The 25,257-nt window shown below is 32.4% G+C and overlaps 1 protein-coding gene across 1 annotated transcript in view; it reads left to right on the plus strand.

Moving 5' to 3' along the window:
- Positions 1-25,257, plus strand: part of Ser (protein serrate) — a 477,847-nt gene that overhangs the window by 366,242 nt on the left and 86,348 nt on the right. The window contains exon 6 of the mRNA XM_085948044.1: positions 5,639-5,772. Within this exon, the coding sequence (XP_085804170.1) occupies positions 5,639-5,772 (134 nt within the window). The remainder of the gene's footprint in view (positions 1-5,638; positions 5,773-25,257) is intronic.

Below are 25,257 nucleotides of genomic sequence, written 5' to 3' on the forward strand. Positions count from 1 at the left end.
CTAGCTTTCTTTTTTAATATCCACAATTTGAAATACCTCAGAAACCAAATGGATCCTGAACCCACAATCATCGCTAAATGTTCAATTATTGATTCCCACCGCTCAGAAAACCCTTTTAATGGCCATATAAATAAACACTGTTAATTCAATAAACACTATAAAAACATCAAACGTATCACCACGGAGAAATATTTCAGTTACGACCAATCGTCAATAGTTAATGACTTTATAGGTGGCAATTAAAGCCATCGATAACGGGCAAATAATTAGCAGTGGTGTAGTATTCAATTGGCAATAATAATATCTTTAACAGCCTCGGATATTAATCAATGACTTAAATATGCCCGAAACATTGATTGTATCAATAATTCGATTGTAATTTGGTGCATAATAATGATTGTATTATAAACATAAATAATTTTGAAAAACACCTCTGAGAAAGTATATTATAACCAATAGAAAAAATATTTTTTTGAAAAAAGTAAGCCACCCCGGCAGGGAATCGAACCCTGCATCTCCTGGGTTTACGCCCCGTCCGTGCATTGGCCTCTATGCTACAAGGCGCCGTACTAATAGCGACAAATTTTAACTATTAGCCTTTTTTAATACTTGCTCATCAGTTATTGTGTTATAATTGTGTTATAAATTTTATAACGTATTAATTTTGCCACTTATCTACTCCAGCGGGTCTATTCTATGCTTATCGACCGCTAAAGTGATAAAGTGAAAAATATTATCAAACTTAGGGTAGGTTTGTATCAAAATATTAGCACTTATTGTAACAATTACACGAAGCCGGTTTTTATTGTTGCAATAAGTGCTATATTTTAACAGCACCTATCTTGCTGCTGTTAAAATATCGCACTTATTGCAACAATAAAAACCGGCTACGTGTAATTGTTACAATAAGTGCTAATATTTTGATACAAACCTACCCTAAGTTTGATACTATTTATCAATTTAGTGTTCGATAAGTATAGAATAGACCCACTGATAAATCTTCCAAAAAAATTACTTACATACTCATATATATTTATATATAGTTCTCAATAAGATTTGTTATTATATCTAAATTCAATAATAAATAGTGTGTATCGCAAAAACTTGCGACACAAGCGAAACTTTTAATCTCTACTTATTTCAACGGTCAGTCGGTGCAAATTAACGTAACTTCTATACTCAGACAGTACCTACACAATATACACTGATTGCGTGTAGTTATGCTCACCTACCTGCCGTTGCGTAGAGTTACAACTGCTGACCGTCGTAATGGGTGGAGGCTCTTTTTCTCTCCAATGTCAGACTCGTATGTAGGTTATTAGTATTGGTCATATTAAATTTCATGAATCCTAGAACTAGAAATGTTAAATGGATGCTACTACTATAATGTTCCATACGAAACGTATCACATTAACTAGGATTCCGAACTTTTTGAGACAATTAAATTTGACCTAAATATGCTCGATTTAATTTTATCAATTTTAAATTTCACGCCATTCGTACTGCCTGGCTTAATGGTAGGTAAATGTACCGAAAGACCTCGGCTAGCTTTTGTAAGTCAGTCTGCGGATGGTTTTTTCAGATAACTACGGTAAAACTTATATTAAAACATTTTTTTAATGTCTAAATCCACTCCATTTTGTCTTGTTCGCAGACTTCTAAAATTGATATTTAAATATTCCCGTAAAATTTTAAAAGCATAAATAAAATTAAAGTGACCGCGTGAAAACTTTCTTTAAAATATACTAAACCTCATTTTGAAATATTTTATCATGACCTTATGCTACCCTATTCTAAGTTATGAAGTTACAATGGGTATTTCGAGCAGACTCAAATAAAAAAAAACCTTCAATCGTAATATAATAAATACTTTTAAACTACTTGGCAACACTTAGTTTACCTTCTTTAATAAATGCTTCATCCTACCACTGGTGTTGCAATAATTGCCCATCAGCTTCGTTAATGTAATCACTACAATCAATAGTTTATAGTCTGATATCAAAATAATGAGAGCAAGCTATAAATTGTGTATTTTGTTTTATTTACTCACCCGTCAAAGCCGTCGACATCAATTTAATAGTTTATTGATCGGAACCAATCGTTTGCATCTTTAAATCTTAAAACAAGAGAATGATGCTTTCAAAACGTTTAGCGTTTACTTCATGATAATTCATTAATGTATTTATTTACTCTGCATTCAACTAACTCACATCGTCAAGCTTTATCAAATATGAGTAGGCAACAAAATGTGTATTTGATTATTCGTATTAAAACCACCACTATGTATTGTGAGAAGTGACAGGCCCCCTATGTTAGAACTTGCGAGTGCCAGCTTCCCGGTCGACATGACGTCATATGACATCATTATGACGTACTACCGGAGTGATAATAGCACTCGAGAATATAACGCTACTCATACAGCGGCGCTATTCATTGTCACCATACACATATAGGTGTTTCATCATATTATAATCTATGGTAAGCACTGTGCGTGGGCGGCATGCCTCGAGCGTGACGTCACAATTACGTCATGTCGTCTGGTGCCATACGAGTCGATAGTTAGGAAATCGCGGTGCAGCTAATAAAATTTTCATCGAATTAGTTAATTTAATATGCTTGTTACATTATAGTGATTTCAATTTTCATACGATTCCATACAAAAATGATAGAATTTGTTCTTGACGGTCAGTCAATTTTTATTGCAAAGCTAGTAATGGAAAAGACTCATTGTGTATTGTTTTGAACATTTTATTTGGCGTGGACCAGATAACCCGAAGAGACTGGTGGTTTTGGGTAGTCTTCCCGTTATTGTCGGCACGCTGGAGCGACCAAGTAGTGAAGTAGCTCACTGGGGGTAGTCTTCACTGTGCCATGAGATAATTAAAGGACCTTAAGGGGTGAAGAGTTCTGTGCAGAAGATGACCACATTTCAGACTGGTCACAAGGCAACCGAGAAGAGAGTGAGCCTCCGATATCATCCGCGAAAAATATATAAATAAAAAATATACAAATATACAGAATGAAAAAATAGGCTCATCCGATTTGAATTTTTTCAAATCAATGAGGTAGGCAACGGTTAGATCTAAGCGCTGTCCTACCTCTTCAGTCCACTGCTGCTATCTGACCACGTATTCGTGGTGAGTTGTTGCAGGTGTGTTATATTGCAGCTTCAGAACTGATATACTCATCAAGATTATTTGGTACCAATATCATCAACATACTGTGCGTAGTGCTTTTAACGTTATAATGGAACAAACATACAGACCGACGAAATAAAAAAATCTTTATCTTGTTTTTCTTTATCTAAAAAGTTAGTAAAGACACCGATCAATATTTAGAATTTTAGTAAATATTTCGAAATTACAATTTTCAAGTCCCGTCACAAATACATATTTATAATATATGAATTCATCATGCTTGGGTGTTTATATGATATATTTCACTATGTATCTAGTGTAATGCGTGCCCACGTGGTATCTTGTAGTTTTTTTATTAATTTGTAGTTGTAGTTTTAAAATAGTTGAGGTATTAAACGTTAATATTTAAAAACTAATAATATACAAATTAAATTAGCTAAAAATGGACATCATTCCTAGCGGAAAACAGAAGACAATGCATAAAATAATGATTAGGTAGGCTTACATGTACGATAACTTTGTTTTTCATGTCTCATGGTTAGCACATTTATGTCGAGTTTAATTCTACGAAATGTTTGTCATTCTAAAATATTGTACGTTTCTGCTGTTTGAATTACAATGACCATTTCCGCACAATTTGATCTTTATCGACTTTTAGTATCTCTGTCGAAGTTATTTACCATGCTTCTTTTGGACATGCAAGTACCTATGACACATTTTATTTTCCTTGCGTTCTTTTCTGGCGCGAGCATTTTTTTTTCGAATATTAAATAGATTCCAATATCTGTTGTGTCTCAGCGATGATTTTTCATTGCTTAAACACGCGTTAACATGATCGTACTCCCTACTTCATTTATCGTTTGTCAATTTATGGCTACGGCCGTATGTTGTAGCTTAGCCACTGGGAAATGCCAATAGAAATGGCGTATTTCAAAAAAATACTACCTTATTCTTAGGTCAATAATTATTATAAAGCAAACATTATTCGTAGGATGTTTATCACATTTGAATGGTTAAAAACATAGCTTATAATCAGTGTCTTTAGAATTATCTTCAAATGTGTTAATCGTGCCCATTTTTGAATAATAAAATTCCTAATTCTTGTCAAATTTGGGATCAAAAAGATTATAAAATATATTTTTTTATCATAAATATGTCACTATATAATGTTAACATTAATTTTACTGATTATTTTTAAAATGTGTTTAAAAATAAATAAATCCAAAAAATCTTAACACCACTGCACATGGACGTACTGAAATATGACTATATTCAGAAACATTAGAGCGAGAGGTTTAAAATAATACTATTTTATGTAATAAAAATACTTTATGCAGTCATGAAATATTTAAAATAAATATAAAGGATAATAAGGCTTCAAAAGTATATAAATATATTATCTACAACGTTTATAGAATGTCCAGGGCTATGCTCTAAAAATACCATAAAAGCTCCATTTTGACCTACGCTGAGCATGTGGGCCGTTAACTAGCTAAAAAACATATTGTCACCCCAAAGCCGTCTATATTCAGGCCGCGGCACTAAATGGCGAGTACCATTAATGGTATTGCTAGTTATTGCTAAATTTTGAATGATATGCGGTAACCTATTCGTAGTAAATGAAGATTTTCGATTGCATATTTCTTTAATATTAATTAACGTATTACCATTTTATTTTCAATTTGAAACAATCGTCATTTCCTACAGAAAATTTACTTTATTGCATTCGAAGTATAAGGATTAACTAGCACTACGATTGAAATTCACAATTTCGTGCAGCGGTTTGAATATAGTGGGCGTTGTGACAGCTTGAAAAAAACTGGACATTAAAACTAAATAGCAAATGATAGGGTGCAATTTGGAAATCTCAATTCGATCACACTGATTAATTACTGAACATTCTGCTTTTTATCGTGCCATCCCCAAACGGAGGTCTACCACCATAAGGGCGATCTTTGCTCTATCATCTGTTACCTAGAACGGTTCAGTGGAGCTGCACTCATTGCAATCACGAATGTTCTTAATCGAAAAATGCGGTATTTTCCTATACTTGGGGAAAGGTGGACTTTTGTCCTCTCATAATGTGGTCGCAGTATTGCAGTTTTCTGGTTTTGATACTATGCAAAACTTCTTAGTCCTTTCACATTCAGGGAATTTTGAAGATACAGCCATATATACAGTCATATCTCGAAAGCCTCAATTATCCGTAATCCATCCTTAGTTAGCGTATATACCCATACATACCATGGAAAATGATTGTGAAACCATATTATCAGCGAACCATACGCGGTTTCAGATCTAGGTTAAGAAGGTCTCGATTGCTAAAGAGTAATCTTATTTTCAGAGAAGCACTACTTGCTATCTCAATTCTTGTTTTTATTTCCTGAGATTGGTCCGCTATTTTCTCATTGACCCGTGTTCCTAAATATTTATAGTGGGTCACATGTTCTATCGGTTTTGTTTATAATAATAATACTATAATTGATTTATTAAATTTTCAGATGCCGTCACGGATGGAGAGGCGAGTTCTGTGACCAATGCCAACCATACCCCGGATGCAAACACGGATACTGCAACGGATCCTCGTGGCAGTGCATATGCGATACCAACTGGGGAGGAATGCTCTGCGACCAAGGTAAGCCCATCTCTTTAATGTACATAATTATAATTATTAATATATGGCATATCTTATTGTTCACAACTTTTTGTCTATATATACGTACATGCCTTAAAGTTCACGGCATTTTGTTTTTGAGCTTTCATGTGCCAACGTTTACAAAAAAATATTGTATTCGTTTTGTGGCAATACTAAACAATCACATCCCGTTAATCTGAGCAACGACAATAATTAAACCAACACTTTTTAACACAAAGCAATTTTTGCAGTGGTGAGTTTAAGGACTTCTACTATGAAAAATAAAATAGAACTTATAAATTTCAACTACCAACATAGGCACATAATGAAAATATCTATATATCTCTAGAATCACTTCTTGTAACTAAAAATAATTATTATTGAAGACAACAGTGATAATGATAGAAAATAATATTAGTGGTAGTAACTACTTATATATTTTGTTTTGTATTCAATGTAGCAATCGGAAGATAGTTCTTCTTAACTGTTTTTCCTCGAAGGGCTTATTTTAAAAGCGAAAGTAATTAATGTAAATTCAACAATACTCAATACTTAGCTAGGTTACAAGTGAGAAATAGCATTAATCCACTTAGAAGACTCAACCCTAGAAATATAATTAGCCATGAAACCGAGGTTTGCGTCTCAAACCTCACAATGTTTCAATTAGAAGAAAATATAAAGGGCGAAAGCCAGTTTTAAAAACAGACGTCACCTATACGAATCACGATGGTCCGGCCAAGTGAAGGTCGCTACAGGCTTCTCAATGTGTTCCAGCTCGCGGACGGTGGACTGCAGAAATCGCTATAGAGACATAACTAGGATACAATCCTCAACAATTATTAAGGAATATAAAAACGAATAATAATTCATTATGTAATATTTTGCCGATAGTTTCATATAAATGCGTTCATTTGAGAAGAATTTAATTATTATCACTGAAAGTAGTCATTTTCACTTATCAACGCCTGACTTATCATCGCCTGTCAAAAGTATTCACTGTGCAATAATTATTAATTTTCTCTCCATGTTAAACATTGTAAAAAAAACAATTTGATTTAATTTGTAAAATAAATCATTTTCAAAGTGGTAGACTAATTGGCAGTTTCCTGTTTAATTTTGATAATATCCGCTAAAAGTGTTCGCCCGATTTCGGCTTTCCAGATCGTTTAATGTTGCGGATAAATTATTAATTAAAACTATCAATGTTTGGCGCTACGATAATTGGGCCTTAATTAATGGCAATATGTTAAGATCAATTTGAGCCTATTTTAATAATTATTATTGAAATCAAATAATAGTACCTAATAGTTGTTTACATAAAGATATTGAAAAAAAAACCTTATTATATGAGAAGCCTACATATTATTATATTTATCAGTGGCGTAGGGTGGAAATGCGACATAAATAGTGTACACTTATTTGTTTTCATTGAACTAAGAATTCAAATTGCAGATGGTGTTTGTTAGTTTTTTAAATCCAATAAAATCCTACCTAAACCAATCCATAACAGATAAAACATCTAAACTTATGTATAAGTATACATATTTTATAGATAGAAGATTATTTTTTATATATATTATCAGGTTTGATTTACCCACTGTTTAATTGACTTAATATAACTACTAACAGTCAATGGAAATAAATAAATATGACTGACAAAGTGTGCAATATTCTTGTCGAATCTTTACAGCCTACATTCACCCTTCGGAACTGATATTTATAAGTGAAGCTAAAAAAATGTTTACTAAACAAGAATAATAATTTTTCACTGCCGCTTCAGGATTGATACATGAAAAGTAATTAAAAATAATTAATATCATTATTTTACATGAAAAATTACGTAAAATCGCAAATAATTGTAAATAACAAAAAACAAGGATGATATTGAAAAAAATACATATATACCTACTTACCTTCGATTTGCAACATATTATTATTATCTACTTAATGGCTGAACAGGTAACGTGTCGGTCTATAATGTCGTGGGTCCCGGGCTCGAATCTCGGGTCTGGCAAAAAAATCACGTGTTGATTTTCAGTGTCTGTTTATACCCAGATAATGGACTTAATAGAGTGAGCAAGTGGCTCACTATATTAAAGCTGACATTAATTTCTTGTAAAAACAAAAAAATATCTTAATAAAGCCTCCATTCTTAGGATCGGACATGAAAAAATTAATTTTTGTTATTAATTGAAACTTGACAGCTGGTGATGAAGTATTAATATGATGTTTGATATTGTGAAGTAGTAACTCTGCTATTTTCTGAAAGTAGTTATCTAAATAATATTAATACTTATAGAAACTTTACCAGAAATATGGTGACCTGCCTCAAGTTAATAAGTTCATCATTGAAGAGTATATAGGTATAATTAGATAGTAATGCACTTTATCTACAGCATCTGTGAATGGCATGCCACTGGAAAATAAGTAACTAAAACAAAATATTAAAACGGTGCCACTTTCTTGTTTATTTACAAAACAATGCAGCCGGTGCAGACCATACATATTACATAGAAAACCAATTATTATTATCATACTAAAATTATTGATCTGGATTAGCTGTTTACAAAAAGTTCAATCGACACTATGCCAAATATTAACATGATGATTTTGTATAAACGACTAAGCATACTATTGAGTGTTTAATAAATGGGAACATATTAATTAATTGCTTTCATTTCATATTTAAATACATGAATCAATTCTCTCGATCGGCTTTTGATCTTTGCTTTACCTTTAAGGCAATTTATTCTTAATTGACTTAATTAGTGGAGACACGATTGGACAGTGTTTTAATAATGACGTTAAATAAATCGAGCTTGCTAAATCGTTGGTGGCTGGTTCGCATCCATGTTGCTAAATTAATGGTTTTTTCGTGATGATTGCTATATAGGCAATATAGTGGGTTGATACACTTAATGTAACTCTAAATAAAATCTATGGAAACTGCTCCGTGAATATATATATATATATATATATATATATATATATATATATATATATATATATATATATATATATATATACGTATACCGTACACTATATTACAAGCATATCCAATACGTCGATCGCGGTATCGATTTTGGTCGATCGCATCATCGTAACGTAAAAATCGTATATATTCAAATGAGTTTGAATTTTAATTGAATTCAATCTTTCGTTGTGATTTTTAAGGGGAAACATTAACTGTAAAGAAACCCGTGTGACCTCTCTGTAAGACTTAATTTGTTTTGCATCACTCATGATCCTCCGCATAAGTGATAGAAAAAGAATATATGAATCCCCGCGCTTAACATTTAGGCGTAGTTTTCTTTAACCATCGCGCAGAAGACTTTTTCTATATGTAGTTTAGTTTGACGATGAATGCCCAAGACCAAAATTTATTTTCACGACGAATTTCTTTGTGGTGGTATTTCAGCCTAATTTAATAGGTACGTTTATTCAGTAAGTTGAATAATGACAACTTGCTTCTGTCTTAAGAGCGTTTACTAAAATTCCGTCTGAATCGCACCTGCCTTCACAACATTCACTACGTACTTTATGACTCGTTCATATCTTCAGAGCATTCACGGAAGACGTTGGCTAGATGGAAACTTTGTTTTACTTTTCCGCTTCTATAAATATTGATATCTTCGTCATGGCGCTGTTTGCGATTCAAGTATTAAGCCACGCGCTTTTTGCATGCTGGGGGTATTGCAAGGGTTTTAGTTCCAGAAACGAACGCAGTGACGTGTACGTCTCCATATAGAAGTCGAAGTCTAAGTAGTAATGACATCTAATTCATTATTGACGTCTCCGCAGAATAACTTGTGTTCGATTGATTCGAATGTCTCAATCGTTCTCGAATGAACGACGCATGTCTAATAATTAATATTCCAGGTATATATTTTATTAATTTTATATTTTCTCATCATTCTTTAACGACCATTTTCCGTCGATGCTTAAAGATTCAAAGGTGCAACGAGCTTTTAAAATATATTTATTATTATAATAATTAATATCCAGACATAAAATTTAACGACTTTCGATCGAAACGTGTTTTAGTACAAGCGTTCTACCGTTCCCAGTCTTACGATACATTCATGATACTTCTAACGAAGAACGTGGTCCGAAATACTTAAACCTACGTGTTTATCCTTGTGATGCCGAAACGGGAATGTACTCATTCGCCCAATAATAAAATAACGTCTGAATTCAGGAATCTATAATATTATTATTTATTATTGTGTTGGCATTCTGTAAGACTGGGGAAAATATGGGAAAAGTATTCTTTATCAGGAAAAAAATATGTTTGTAATAAAACACTACGTTACCCCTCAGACAATAATTTAATCATCGATGAATATTAGATAAACATACAATAATTATTATCTTTCTGTTTTCACTTTCTTTAGTCTTTGTGTCCATAATTATTAGCTATGGTCTTGTTGCCGATTATCTATACTTACATGCAAAATTGTTAGTTTCACGATATATATTTCAAAGTATTTATGTGAGCTCTTTCGTTTGGCTAATGCAAACTATTAAAATATTAATAGTGAGTATTTAATAGTTTATATCAAAAAAATATGTACTTACCATTGTTTTATATTATTCCCAGATTAGAGAGAAAAGTTACTAGCTCGTACCAGGGAATACAAAAATAAGGAAAATGCGTTGCCTTTAACCTGATTTGACTATAAATAGGTATAAGTCCCGAGTGTGGAGAAATGTGAGATAAACACATATTAAAATAATATAACTAAAAAACTAAACGACACCCTCATTCAATATTGGTAATGTTTGATGACGTCCAGCAAGTGTTATATTTATTGCCGTCTTTAAGTCATTAACCAGAACTGGTTTCGAAGTGTTGGTCGATGGTGACTGACTTTTGCAATTTCGAACCTCTTAATCTGTTCTTTGGTACATAATTTGAATTAGAATGGGGGTACAGTAAAATCAGCAAAGCACACTTGAGTACGTGGTGACATTGGTATTGGGAATCTATCTACTCCTGAGATTTTAAAAAAAAACTGCTGATGCTACACATCAACCGTATGGCCTAGTGATACGCTTGATAAAGACCGGGTGTGGCGCGAAGCGGTTGGTTTGAAGGGGTTTATGTTTGTGTTTATGTTAACCAAATACGTAGATTCGACAAATATGTACCTACGTATAGTAGGAAATGCCACATTCTTAAGTATTGCGTTTAATATACGAGGGTGGGTCAATAATTCCTTAGAAAAAAGCATTAAAACAGTTTTTATTTTTGTATTTTTTTTTTATTTCTCAACATAATCTCCTTGGAGCTCAATACACTTGGTTAGACGTTTCTCAATTTTTTTTAAACCGTCAGAAAAATAAGTTTTCGGAAGGTCCTCAAAATAAGCATTTGTCCGATCGATGACTTCTTCATTTGAAAAAAAACGTTGTCCACTTAGCCATTTTTTTAAGTTTGGGAAAAGGAAAAAGTCACTGGGAGCTAAATCTGGCGAATACGGTGGGTGGTCGACCAATTCGAACTTCAATTCTTCAATTTTAGCCATTGATCGTAAACATGTGTGAACACGGGCATTGTCCTGATGAAAGAGGATTTTTTTCCTGTTTAAATGAGGCCGTTTTTTTTCAATTTTGTTTTTTAGCTGGTCCAATAAAGATGCATAATAATCCCCTGTTATTGTTTTTCCTTTTTCCAAATAGTCAACGAAAATAATTCCACGTGCATCCCAAAATACTGTAGCCATAACCTTACCAGCTGATTTTACGGTTTTCGCCTTCTTTGGACATGGTTCGCCTTTCGCAATCCACTGCTTTGACTGTTCTTTCGTCTCGGGAGTATAGTGGTGTATCCATGTTTCATTTACAGTCACAAAGCGACGAAAAAATTCATCCGAATTGCGTTGCATGAGCGACAACAGGGCTTTAGAGGCCACCACCCTATTGCGTTTATTGTCGACTGTGAGCAAACGCGGCACCCATCTTGCAGAAGTTTTTTTCATGCCCAATTTGTCATGTAAAATAGAAATTACGCTAACTTTTGAGATCCCTGTAACCTCAATTATCTCACTCAACTTTAATCTTCGGTCACTTAACACCATATCGTGGATTTTATTGATCATTTATGGTGTAGTCACCTCTACAGGACGTCCTGAGCGTGGTTCATCCTTTGTTGATGTACGACCACGTTTAAATTCATTTAACCAGTTATAAATAGTTGCAAGTGAAGGAGCAGATATGCCGTGAATTAAATCCAACTCATTTTTTATTTCCTTTGCTGTTAACCCTTTTATATTAAAATGTTTAATAACAGCTCTAAACTCAATTTTCTCCATTTTTGTAAACAAGCAAATTTTTTTTTAAATGTACGAGAAACACACAACAACCCGACCAATCTGATTGAAACTTCGCAGCATACTGAATCGGTAGTGCCGCTGCATGAAAACAAACCGCTTACAGTACTAGTCGCGCCACCTGTCGGCTTTTCTAACGTACTTACATAACATTAAAATATTTTTCAATGCCTACCACATTTTAATAAATGCTAACAGGGGATGGGCGTAGTCCGTCCAATACTGGATTATAAACACAATTACCCCTGCGTAAAAAAATCCCCAATTCCCAAAGGAGATAAAACACTGTTCACTCCATAGTTGTGATATTATTATAATTTACACTCTTATATCTACCATACCATCCGACACCCGTTATGTTACCCTACAACCTGTCATAGTGCTAACTTTATCATTAATAAAATACAACCATTTGGCTATTTTTATTAAGCTTACTAGCTGTGTGGACTGTACGGATTTGGGATTTCAGAATATTATTATATTTTAGGATAATATATCTGTCCAATTATACTAAAATAATAATAATGATACAAATTCAGTAATACATGTAAAAAACATCATGGAAGGTATTTTGTTAAATATATTTGAGGACTGAAAAACTCACTGAGCTAAATGCCATTTAATAAAAAAATATATATACCCGAAATAGGATCTAAGACGATTCGGCGCTGGGATAAATAGACGTTTGTGAATTATAGGTATATATATTTAACATTATTATGTATATTTAAATAATTATTTTTTAATACTTCGTGAAAATTTTAATATGCACACTTAAATAATGATTTCATTGTGAATATGTTTATGTTCCAACGAAAAGAGAGTTCATCTATTTTTATATAAAGCCTCAGGCATAATAATTCTCAATCCGCAATACAAAAACATTATGTTAAGAGCAAAATCAATCAACACATTCACTGCTGACCAGATAATTACTAATTAATTACCACATTTAAATATCATGCTAATTATATATAATGTCCAACCAATGGTTACGCGCCTAGCGCGTCTTAAACACTGAAAGACTTAAAATTACTAAGTAGTAGATTGAAACTGATTAAAATTCCTCGTCTATTTTCTGTATAAAATTGTAATGAACGTACATTTATTTCATTCGACAGTACAGCGTCCAATTATCCTTGCGCCCAGTTGTCCCATTCCCCCAAAATACTTATGTATTTATTTCATACTTTTACTAATATGATAACCATCCCATGAAGATAGGTATATGAAAAAACTCAACATGTGAGCAAAAAGCGTGTCGTAGAAACAATCATGATATTGTGTACTGAATGCTGAGTGATTGAGTCATTTTATAAATTATTGAGTAATCGCTAAATGCTAAAAAGAAGACATAGTATTATGTATATTGAAATGGACTAGGCACAAATGTTTATCACATATCTTGAAAATATTATTTCTTATAAACACCTTGTAAATATAGGTAGGGAATAAATCTTTAATTTGAAAATACACAATGATTACCCAAAAGCATTTAATCGATATAATTCTAACTACTGCAACCCACTTCGCCTACGCAGTGATCAATATTCATTTACTCTCATTCAATTTTCGAATATATCCATAGAGACGCGGGCTTAAAAAAGCTCTCGATTATTTATGGCACTCGTGAGTATTAACTGCAACAATGGGGATAGTTAAACCGCTAACGTAAATTTTCAAACAGAAGGATCTCTTTTGATTCAATTGAGAAGGTCACCCTCCGTACTCCACGTTGCAATATTCGGCGTTCATAGTATGACAATGGGCAGAGATTCTAGAACTTTTTTTTTAATTTTCACCACTTATTTATGAATGTCATTTTATTTTATTTATATTACCTAATCGAATTGAAATAATATTTATTTCTCGTACAATCATAGCACTGTTTCTGTTTTCTGTAAAATATTAACATTGTTAGTTTTACCTATATCATTATCATCGGCCTTTATCAATCTATTACTTAATGAATACCTTTCCAAGCGTATTCCAATTATGTCACTCATTTGCGTTTACTTGCCGTTATTTTTATATGTAGCTATTTCAATAGTTTACACTCACGGTGGCCGCGCGGCCTAAGCGTTGGACTATAAAGCCGTGGGTCCCAGGTTCGAATCCTGGGTCTGGCAAGTACACATATTGTTTTTCAATTTGTGTGTGTCAGGGTATGGACCTAATAGGTTGAGCAAGTGGCTGACATCCATTTGTCGTAAAAAACAAAATCTGTCAATACAAACATCCACTCTGTGGAGGCCCATATGATCCTATCAGGATCGGACATGGTCGGAAAAAAAAATTCAATAGTAATATATGTAATAAATAACAATTTTTGTTTGTAATTAGCAATAATTTAGTTTGCAAACTATAGGTAAGTATAAGGTTAGATGCCTTGCATCTCTTTCCATCTTCTCAATGCAGCACGTAGATTGCTCTTATAGCATTTTTTAGTAAATACCTATAAGAAATAAATAATTTCACAAAATGAACCAAAAATAATGCCGTATTTATTCAACTCTTTCATCGCTAATAATCTCTCTAAATAAGTTCTCTCTAACTTAATAATCTCTAACTTGAGATTTTATAATCTCATGAATTTAAGTATGCAATCTAATATTTTATTAATTATAGAAATTTCAAATAACTGCTTACTCTAATATGTGCTTAAGTTAATCAATTAGTATTTTGTATATTAATAAAAAAAAATCTTTATTTTAATGTAATAATAATTTTATATTTACATCTTTGTTTTAGAATAGTAGCTGCCCTCCAATGATCCGATCATTGTGGCATTTTGGCCAGTTCTAAATACAACAATGTGGCATAAATTAACTGTAGGGTGCTACAAAACACCCCTGTCCAACACATCAACATGCTTTTAGGGGCGGTGAATAATACCCACAACAGCTACTACCCTACAGTGTAAATACTTAAAATAAACCATATTTTTTGATAAATTCCATCTTTTACGTATTCACTTATTAGAGATTATCAACATGTCTGAATAAGACTTAAAATATTCTAACACTGGTAATTTCATATCGACGGGTCGATAGCCATTTTAATTCAAAGTATATATTTTCTGAATCTAATAAATGCGACAGATTGATATTGTTAGGACAAAAACCTGAAAGACGTGAGTCGTAAGCTAAATTCAAATTCTAAAGTAAACAACAAAATAGGCGCCAATCATTATCTCCGTAGAAAACGCAATAAAAAAAAATTAAACTACCGCGGGTACATTCTACATGGATATAATTTTGGACCGAATAGCTTAAAAGTATGTACAATATTATGTTTTTAAATTTATATTTTTTATTGCAGTCTCGGAAGGTGTAAGTTAACAAATAACTTTAAAATTTTAAATTAACAAAATATGTATTGTTAGTTCAATGAAAACAAATAAGTATGATTGACAGAGTTTAGTGTACACTATTTATGTTGAATCTTAACAACCTACCTCCACCCCTCAGCACTGATGTCAATCATGTAAATAAAATTGCGCTACACTTTTTAATGCATGTGGAACAATTTTATACGATTCTAATTATAATAAAATATAAATTAAAAAGATTTAATGGATAATATATGCTTAAATTAAATCTTTCATTTGTTTTTTGCAAATGGGTTCTTTTCATATTTTGTCTGTAATATTTTTTTCGACAATAGTTGATATTATCTGGCCTATAATCAGTCCAGTGCTGTACTCTGGCAGTCTTCTGCAAATTGAAACTATTCATTTCGGTATTATGCTTTACTAACTAACTAACTATTTAACTAACTTAACTAACTAACTATTTTGTCGATCCAGCAGGCTCTATGTATACTTTCCAGGTGTTTCCCATCTTTTAAATATCCTTATATGACTAGGTTTGTACAACGTGTGATTGTATCCTATTCGACCTTTATACCCTGCCCAGTTTTACTTCAAGTTTTTTAGATGAATCTATTATATCGCACTCTTTTAAAAAAAATCTTTAAAATACCTATGTTATATAATTGGATACGTATACACATTGAACAAGCGGATACGTTACCACTCGGCCATCGGACCAGTGATAATACCGGCCATTAAATGTGCATAAAGCTGTTTCTTAGCGCTGAATCTCTCCATTGAATCATTAAAGAAAATAAACTGTCCACCTTATTTTACAACATAATTATTAAGCTCGGTAATCTTCAAATCATAAAGTTACCCCAAATAAACGCGTGAATGAACTCGCAATGTCGTTATAAAAAAAACACCCCTTTAATCAGACCATCCGCATAAATCCACGCGAACCCTATAAATATCACAAGAGGCTTTGTTAATTGCTAAAAAAATAATGATGTATCGGTTACAGCATTAGGCGCAGGATGTTTTAGTGGAGGGGTGCATCTGTTAGATTCCTAGATCAGTACAATAGCCGAAAAAACACTTGCGCAAATGGTCTAAAAAACTGCTATTATTATCGAATAGACCAGATATGCATAAATCAATTGATTGTCATATATTTTTTATTATACCTTCCATGTATTTGAATCGATTTGCTCCGAATATAATAACTTTTGTATATTATATTTGTTTTTTTATTTATCAAACGTTGGAATCAATTTACCGTTTATGCAAAAATTGATACATTTTTACTATCAATCATTCATTCACTTTCAATGAAAGCTCTATTAACATTTTTGTTATCTCAATAATAGCAATACACCAGCATTTTTTATGTGGTAATTTGTGGATCGGTTCTATCAATAATATTTTAAATATTTTATCATAAAATAATACATAATATCGTTGGTGAATGTATTATGTATTTCATTTGAAAAGGTTGAAACCTTAAATTGTCCATTTAAACCTAAGAAATATACGTCAATGATAAAGTATATAAAACTAACAATCGAAATATTAGTTTAATTTTTTCAATATCTACATAATTTGTATTGAGCAAATGTAAAAGCTCAGAAATATGAATATTTTCTACGTATCATACTCGTAGTTTTACCAACACCACATAATTTTATAACGGTCAAGAATAAATTTCGTGCGATTATAAATTAAACAATTGAAGAAATAAAATTCAATAAATATTGGTATAATCATTTGACTAGTTTTTATGAATAATAGTTAATAACAGAACTTTCTTAATCTCAAATATATACATAACAAGTATGAGTGTTATAGATCGACACGATTTGGAAATTCAGACATTTTTAATGAGAATAATCTCAAAAAAAGATTGTCAATGTCAAAAACTGAAAGATGGATTATCTTTGGTCAGAAGAATGTAAACTAATTAAGCAAATGTACAATCAAAACTTGTAAAGTCATGACACTCTAAATAAGAAAACTAACAACACATTCATTATTTTGTTTTTCGTAAAATACTTCTTCTTATCGCGCCATCACTTAGAGGAGGATCTTACCTTTGTCATCTGTTACCCGGGACAGTTCAGTAAAACTTCAATCAAGCCACGAAATGCGGCGATATCCTCTGCTACTCTTACCGTTGATCTTTCCTTTGATGACAAGTTGGGAAATGCCGTACTTTGTCCTCTCATAATGTGGCCGAGGTACTGGAGTTTTCTGGTTTTGATACTATTTTCAGTCCCTTTCCATTCGATTTTCAACATTTGTCACCCGGCCAATCCAAGGAATTTTGAGGATGCGTCTATACAGCCACATCTCAACGCTCCGTGACATCTTTGGTTAAGCGCCCATACTTATATATCATAAAATAATTGACAGAACATAACAACGTACCATACGCAACCTCAGAACTAGGTTAAGAAATCGATTGCTAAAGAGGAGTCTCATTTTGAGAAAGGCACTCCTTGCAATTTCAATACTAGTTTTTATTTCCTGAGATGTAAAATACTATGGGAAAAATAAAAATACACAAACACAACATGATTGAAAATCCCCAAGCTAAGCTAGGTACAAAAGCTAGTTAATTGAAATTGTATTCAAAGAAATATACATAGAAGGTTATATTATTATTGATAGGTGCATTACAGTTACAAATATCACTCATGCGTTATACAGCATAACCTTAACTTTTTTGCCTTTTGCTTTTAAAATAAATATATTTTTTTTATACATGATACCATATTCAGACGTATTTTAGCATACCATACGCATACTAACAATGCAACATTCATTGTGTTTTATTGTTTGTGTGCAAGTGTATCTAATTATATTAAACACAATAAATCATGTCATTGTTTATTAAACAAAATAGTAGTTTTTATTCTGCAACTATACGAATAGTGTCAGAATTGTGTATGCATAACCTTTACAAAGTAACCTTTATAATGAAAAATCTGTGAATAGTGTTTTGGACACTGTATTTTAAACTTTGTGAATGCAGACTTATTCTTGCATACAAATCTGAAACTGACCTGATCTAATTTGGTATATTATCGTACATACACCCAAATTCGAAGCAAATTATTAAATACTATCTGGAACGTACTATTTATAACTGACTAGATTTTATAGTAACACATTAGCATAAAATACAACTAACTCTATCAGTTGATAATTAAGTACTCTTCACAAAAACAGTTGACATAAACTGATTTTAACTGAACTTATCGTAATATTATATTATTATTTAGATTATAATGAGTAGTCGATATCAAAATCTCTCAATTTAATAATCGTTCCTAGCATAATGCGTTTGTCCACAGTAAACATACAATTATTAAACTAATAAAGACAAACTATCATGTGATATTAAGAAAGACATGAAACAATAAGCAATAAAATTATAAAAACCGTTCTGTTTTTATTAATCAAATATGTATCCATAACGAAAACTAAGCTTAGTAGTTGTACATAATACGAAATTAAAATAACGAAAAACTACAAGTTCTCGATAAGAAATCCATATGTAAGAACTAATCATGTCATCCAGTGATACCAAAGATATTATAATATTATATAAACTAAATGGCGATAGAGATTCCGTTCGATTACTGAGATAATCGTGCCTAGCGTAAGTACGTAACAATACTGAGGTCCGAAAGCAAGGAGATGCCTTCGCCAGGCAGTAGATCAAGAACGACTGAGACTTGTATTATTATAATTTATTATCTGTCACTTTGGCAGTCAAAGGGATCTCTGATCTCATATAATTTTAGTTAGTGCTAATGTACGAGTACGTTGAACCTGCGGCAATCGAATGCACATTGCGCATGTGTACAACGTCATCAAACCATCCACAACGCTTACTGGACCAATTCTTGTATATCACTATCTTTTATGAATGTATGAATGGACGGCTTCATCGCTTACTATTGCGAGTGCAGTACTCGTAATGGAAAATTTTACGAACCGGCCCGCTCGATATTTCTATGAAAACATTAAAGTGTGTTAGATTTATTTGTTGTATACATACTTTTGACGGTCAATGGTTTAAAAAAAAAGACATACAAATCTACTCAAAATTGTGCTGTTGAAGGATGTTAGTACCGGAAGCAAAAAAAATCGTTATTAAACACTGTATTGATGAATATTGTATTAATCTCGTTTCTTCTAATATCTGCTGCCCATAAGCGGTTCATGATTTATATGGTAGTGAAGGCCTCCGACTACCTGACTAGCTCAGGCACTTGGAAGTGGAGGTTCATTAATGTGGAGGAACAGGCAGGAACCTCATGGACGTGGAGTAACCAAGAAGTCACGGGGCACAAAGTCAATTAAACACCAGATGAAATCTTCAGAACTCGTATTTTATTGCTATTAGAATATGCTTGGCCTTATGGCATTCCTTCATCAAGGATTATAGTCCAAAGGTATCATTCACATTGGTATCGAAAGTCCCAAAGTTTATAATAATTAAAAGAAACTCGATTTATTGTTATTATCCATACACCACAATTAGTAAGAAACAAGAAAAGTCAAATCAATTAATATTCAAAGTTCACAGTTCGAAGTCTCAATAAACAAGAGTCAACTAATATCCGAAGTCACAAAAATAACCACATTTATTACTGATTAATTAAAAATTAATTCGAATATTATTATTTAATTATTTTAAAATTAACTTGATTATTATTAACTAATTATTTAACGTTAACTTAATTATTTCTAATTAGTTATGCAGACGAGATCGTGAGGGTCCCGGGGATACAAGCCGTCGCAGAAGCGACTCCCGGATCCCACAAGTGACAAAACAGACTGCCTTTGTATTTAATAATCTTGCCTTTTTATCCGTTAGGGGTGGTTGTATTTCTTACAAATCCACACTGATCACCGATACCGCCATATGCTACACATTTATATAAGGTTGACGGATGTCAGACTATCAACCAAACATATAGCGATATCGATGTACATAATATGATTAATATTAATATTACTTAAATTACATTAATTCCTTAATTATCTTAATTATTTTAACTACTATATACTACTAACGCCCATCCATAAGTCCCCCTTTATTACCTCGTTAACCCTTGCATTACATATTAATTTACAATTTACAATACCTATTATAATAACAAATCAAATCTTATATTACATCTAATCTAATTTAATTAACCCCTTTATCCAATATATATCTAATTCAAATTTAATCCTATAACACTTTACCTTATATATACATGGTCCGTGACCGACTTATACATCCGCAGTTCACCCTGAGAAGTCGTGGGACCTGCCAGAGCAAACTGCGAGACTTATACCTATGTGTCATATCGTCTGTTTTTGTTCGGCTTTGTCGAGGGTCGTAATCATTACACCGGTGGCACATTGACTACCAGGGTCAGACCGAGCGGCTGGGGAGCACTACTCCTTATGGGAGCGCCCCCCACAGGGGCGGAAAATCATGTGTGTGTCAGTAGCCGCATGAGATGTCACCGCATTGTACTTATAAATTATGTGTTATTTTATCACATTCACTTTCATTATATTTAATATATCACACCTTGAAGAATCTAAATTTAATGATATTATTTTTTTCTTAATAATTCATGAAACGGAGCGCAGTTTATAACTTTTTCACGGGACAGAGCGATAGTCTAGATCTAGAAGATTTCACGAACCGGTAAGCATTGGTCCATTTCGAGTCCTGATTGTGACTATATTTTGGGTTTTACATTCATTGAAAAAGTGTTGTGTTGACCGTCGTCGTTGCACTGATAATTTGGAGCATTATCATCATCATTCATTATAGTTACTTACTGAATATTAAATAATATTTTTAATTGTTATGATTTTGAACGAAATAATTATATATGTGCATTAGAATTAATTTTACCGTAACATGTAGTCAAGTGTTAGCAAACGAAAGCAAAATAACAATAATTATTGTAGTTTTTTACACACTTAACCTTCAACCGATAAATTGTTCTAATTAACAAAACATTAACTCACATCGATCGAGTAATAAATTATATTAATAATATCTACAAGTGTTTTTTTGTTTGTCCACTGGCCGTGGACGCTCCTTGAAAAGCGAAAGGTTGAAATTAATCAGTGGCTCTAAAACTGTGATAATTATTAGTGTGGTGATGACGAACAGCCTGAAAATCATTGCCTATTGTCTTTAATATTATAAATAAAAGAAATGTTATTACTATTATCATAGCTCCCACATTCTGAAGCGGGCTCCCTGGCCAGGATGTTTGGTTGAAGTATGATGTTCTACAGCAGTGTTCCGTAAAATGGGCATTCCGTGTATTTTTGGAGTTTTTTGTATTTTTAAATAAATCCACTTCAATTATTATTGAGTTGTCGGTACTCGGCATCATAATATTATGTTTGTGGTACCTACCTAGCCAAGTTACATGCGACCCTTTGCCATATTTGATAAAAATCCATTTTTATTAATCAGGAAACACGCTAAAAATAATTAAAACAAAATTCTTCACGTGAATTTTCATTTACTTAATTATATCATCAATCAGTATACCACATTGAAATACATTACATAGCCATATATTTTAATAAATAATCTCCGCAATATACATAAGAATAAGATAAATGGCATTATGAATAAAGGAGTTTGAATCCCGTGTCTGATAAAATTTTCGTGTTGTTTTTTCAATGCGTTTGAACCCGGCGCATGGATGCAATTGGTTGAGTAAGTGGCCAACATCCATTTCTCTTAAAAAAAAATGTTACGAAACCTCTTCGTCAGGCGACCAATATCTACACCGGAGTATAAAGCCAATGAAAAAAATGCTATTCTATCAATATAAGTATAATAACATTGGACTTACGAAACTGTTACACTAGAATTTTTACGTAATAAGAAATTTAGAAATTGTTTATGTTTTTTATCATTTTTCTGTCAGTTACAATTGTTTCAAAACGCTGTCATGGCATGAGGTGAAGACCTCCAGGTGGACGTCCAGCAAAGTTGTTACAATACACTTTCGTTCTCCGTCAGTAACAAATTTGTCTGGGATCGCCCTTTCGAATCCGGACAGGCGTTACTTGCAAAAAATTGTATGAACAGACTACAGTTTACAGGTACACGGTGTGCGAGAGATACTGACCCTTTTATTGCAATATTTTTTTTATAATAGTCTTGCACTTCCATCCAATAAAGTTCCAAAGGATCTAAATAATATGATTTCCGAAATTTCATATATTATTATCCCGTGGTATTTTGAATGACGAAATTGAATGGCTACCTGAAATACATTACTTACTAAAATCATAGTTTACCTACCGTGTGTTTTGCTTGAAATCGTGACAGATGACCTGTCTGATATTGTCTTGAATCCAAGATGGTGGCCGCTTCAGATAATATTAATAAAAATTAAAAATAATTTCTTTCACAAGTGCTCTATGATAATTTTGTGTTTATTTTTTTTATTGTGAACATAAAAAGTTAAGTTGAGCTGGCAGTTTCACAGAAAAAAAAACTCGTCAATCTGGCTGTAAATGTCATGCTATATATACAGCAGGATTCCTTGTTTGGTGACTCTTATTGCTGAAAAGAAACTTTCTCTGTGGTTATAACGTATGTTAAACCGAAGATCAGCATTGGATTAGTGCATTAGCCTTTGGTCAAATCTAGGACTGCAATGATAGTGTGTATTTTCTATTAGTGAAAGTGGCTCTTTAAACCAATTTTAATGAATTAGTGATAGAGAAATAAAATACGCGATCTTCGTGTATTTAGTTTAAAATCATTATTTACAATAAATGATACTTATTATTATCGTGCACCATTAATCTGTTTGCGTATTACTGAAATAGTATCTAATCGATTACAAGGAAGTTTTCTAGTTTCCGAACACCTTGCTTCCAATATATCAAAATGTAGGCGAAGTCTCCACAGGTGTCTCAGGTGTGGCATCAACCTAACAAAGTCTTGCACCGACAATAATTATCGCTGACCTCATATTAAACGAAACAGCACCGGAACCGATGAAAACCATCAGCATTTTTGACATTTGCAAATGGCGGACAAAATAACATTGTAATTACGTCAAAATGCTTTCTATTTTCACCGCAAGATCGCGTTGATTATGTGCTACCAAAAAGGCGTTTTTTTATGTTTGAAGTGTTTACAAAGAAAGTAGATACATATACATAGCTCAAAAATCAAATAAATTTTAAACCACTTTACTTCAGAATGAACTACTATTTCTGAAGAATGGTCAACTTGAGGCCAAGCCATAATAATAAATCAATTTAATCTGGAAATCAGCAAACGTTGCAGCATATATAAGGAATTTTCAATATAGTTCATGCTTGCATACTTACCAATTATTAGATAATAATTCACTTTAACCTTACATTTTAACAATTCAATGATCTTTGGGTAAATGCAAAAATACTTTCATTTTTTTTTTAAATTATGGATATTTATAAAAAAAATCTATTAAATTATTATCTTTTATTATTTACCATATTTTTTAAATTTTACCTTTATGTGCTCCTCTCTCTCATCAGCACTGTTAACTTAAAGTCATGTAAATTCAGTCAAAGCACACTTGAGTGCATGGTGACTTAAGTTTTAGGTAACTGCTCCTGAGAAATTTCCGGTCATTAAAATTACCGATGCTTTACTTGGTTCACATCCAAACGTAGGGTCCTATGAGATGTCTCTTTAAGACCGGGTGTGGCTTGGTTAACTTCAATAAAACCAAACAATTAAAATGTGTTTAACTTGAAATCATTTTTAGTTAATTAATACCGAATCATTCTTCGATATGGTCACAATCCGATTTTTAGTTAATATTATGTTCAGTACCAAATTGTAATAAATATGTTATGTAATATGGAGCAATTCCTCTTAAAGAACTGAATTATAATAAAGTCCTTCTTTGTATGAGAAAAGATAACCTATTAAACATTCTCATCGACAAATAAATCTCTTTGTTACAAGATGGCTGCTAATGGAAAAGTAACTATGTAATACTAATAACCGTAATAAAATTCACCTCTGATTTATGGTCCATAAATAATTTGAGTTATTTAAAGTGTTGCAATTATAATGAATATTATCTTCGCAATTTCGATATTCAAAACGATGATTGCGGATTGCATTACATCGGCTAATTCGGTAGCATTGAGTCGTGGCATTATCGAAATCAAATTACTCATAAGATCATTTACTATACAGTCAATAATATGTAACGCACGTTCCTTTGATTGAACATTGTTTTTTTTTTTAATGTATGGCAATTGATGAACACTAAAGTACTGCCAGCTAAAGTTAAATAACAAGCTGTAACTATTATTACGTACTCAGATTATTGCGAAGCTGTCTAGTCAGAGGAATTTTAGGAGACTCAATCTGCGTTGGTTGGGTGATGCGGCCCATGATGAACGAGAGATCAGCATCTTGGATTGGGGGAGGATATACCGTAGTGGAGTAGTGAAATAAATTAGGACCTACATCGAGTTGTTATACCACACGTTATGTGAGTGTTTCCCCGATTCATAAATATGCGCCATACATTAATCATAAATAGCAATTAACTTCCGTGTCATTACGCATTGATTTAAAATACATTTGTACATAATAATAAATGCTTTCGATATGTGGGAGTGTACACACACATAAAAGGGTTACAACCTGAAAAATAAGACATGTTAATTTATTGATTTTTAATAATGCTTTTATGGGAACAGGTTCATTTCGTATTTCGTATTCAAATATTTAAAAAGCAAGTCAAGGAAGTAGTTGTAGATTGTAGGATGATG

Source organism: Rhyacophila brunnea, unplaced genomic scaffold (assembly GCF_057557595.1).
Source record: "Rhyacophila brunnea isolate RB1 unplaced genomic scaffold, BYU_Rbru_1.0 scaffold_20, whole genome shotgun sequence".
Lineage (NCBI taxonomy): Eukaryota > Metazoa > Arthropoda > Insecta > Trichoptera > Rhyacophilidae > Rhyacophila > Rhyacophila brunnea.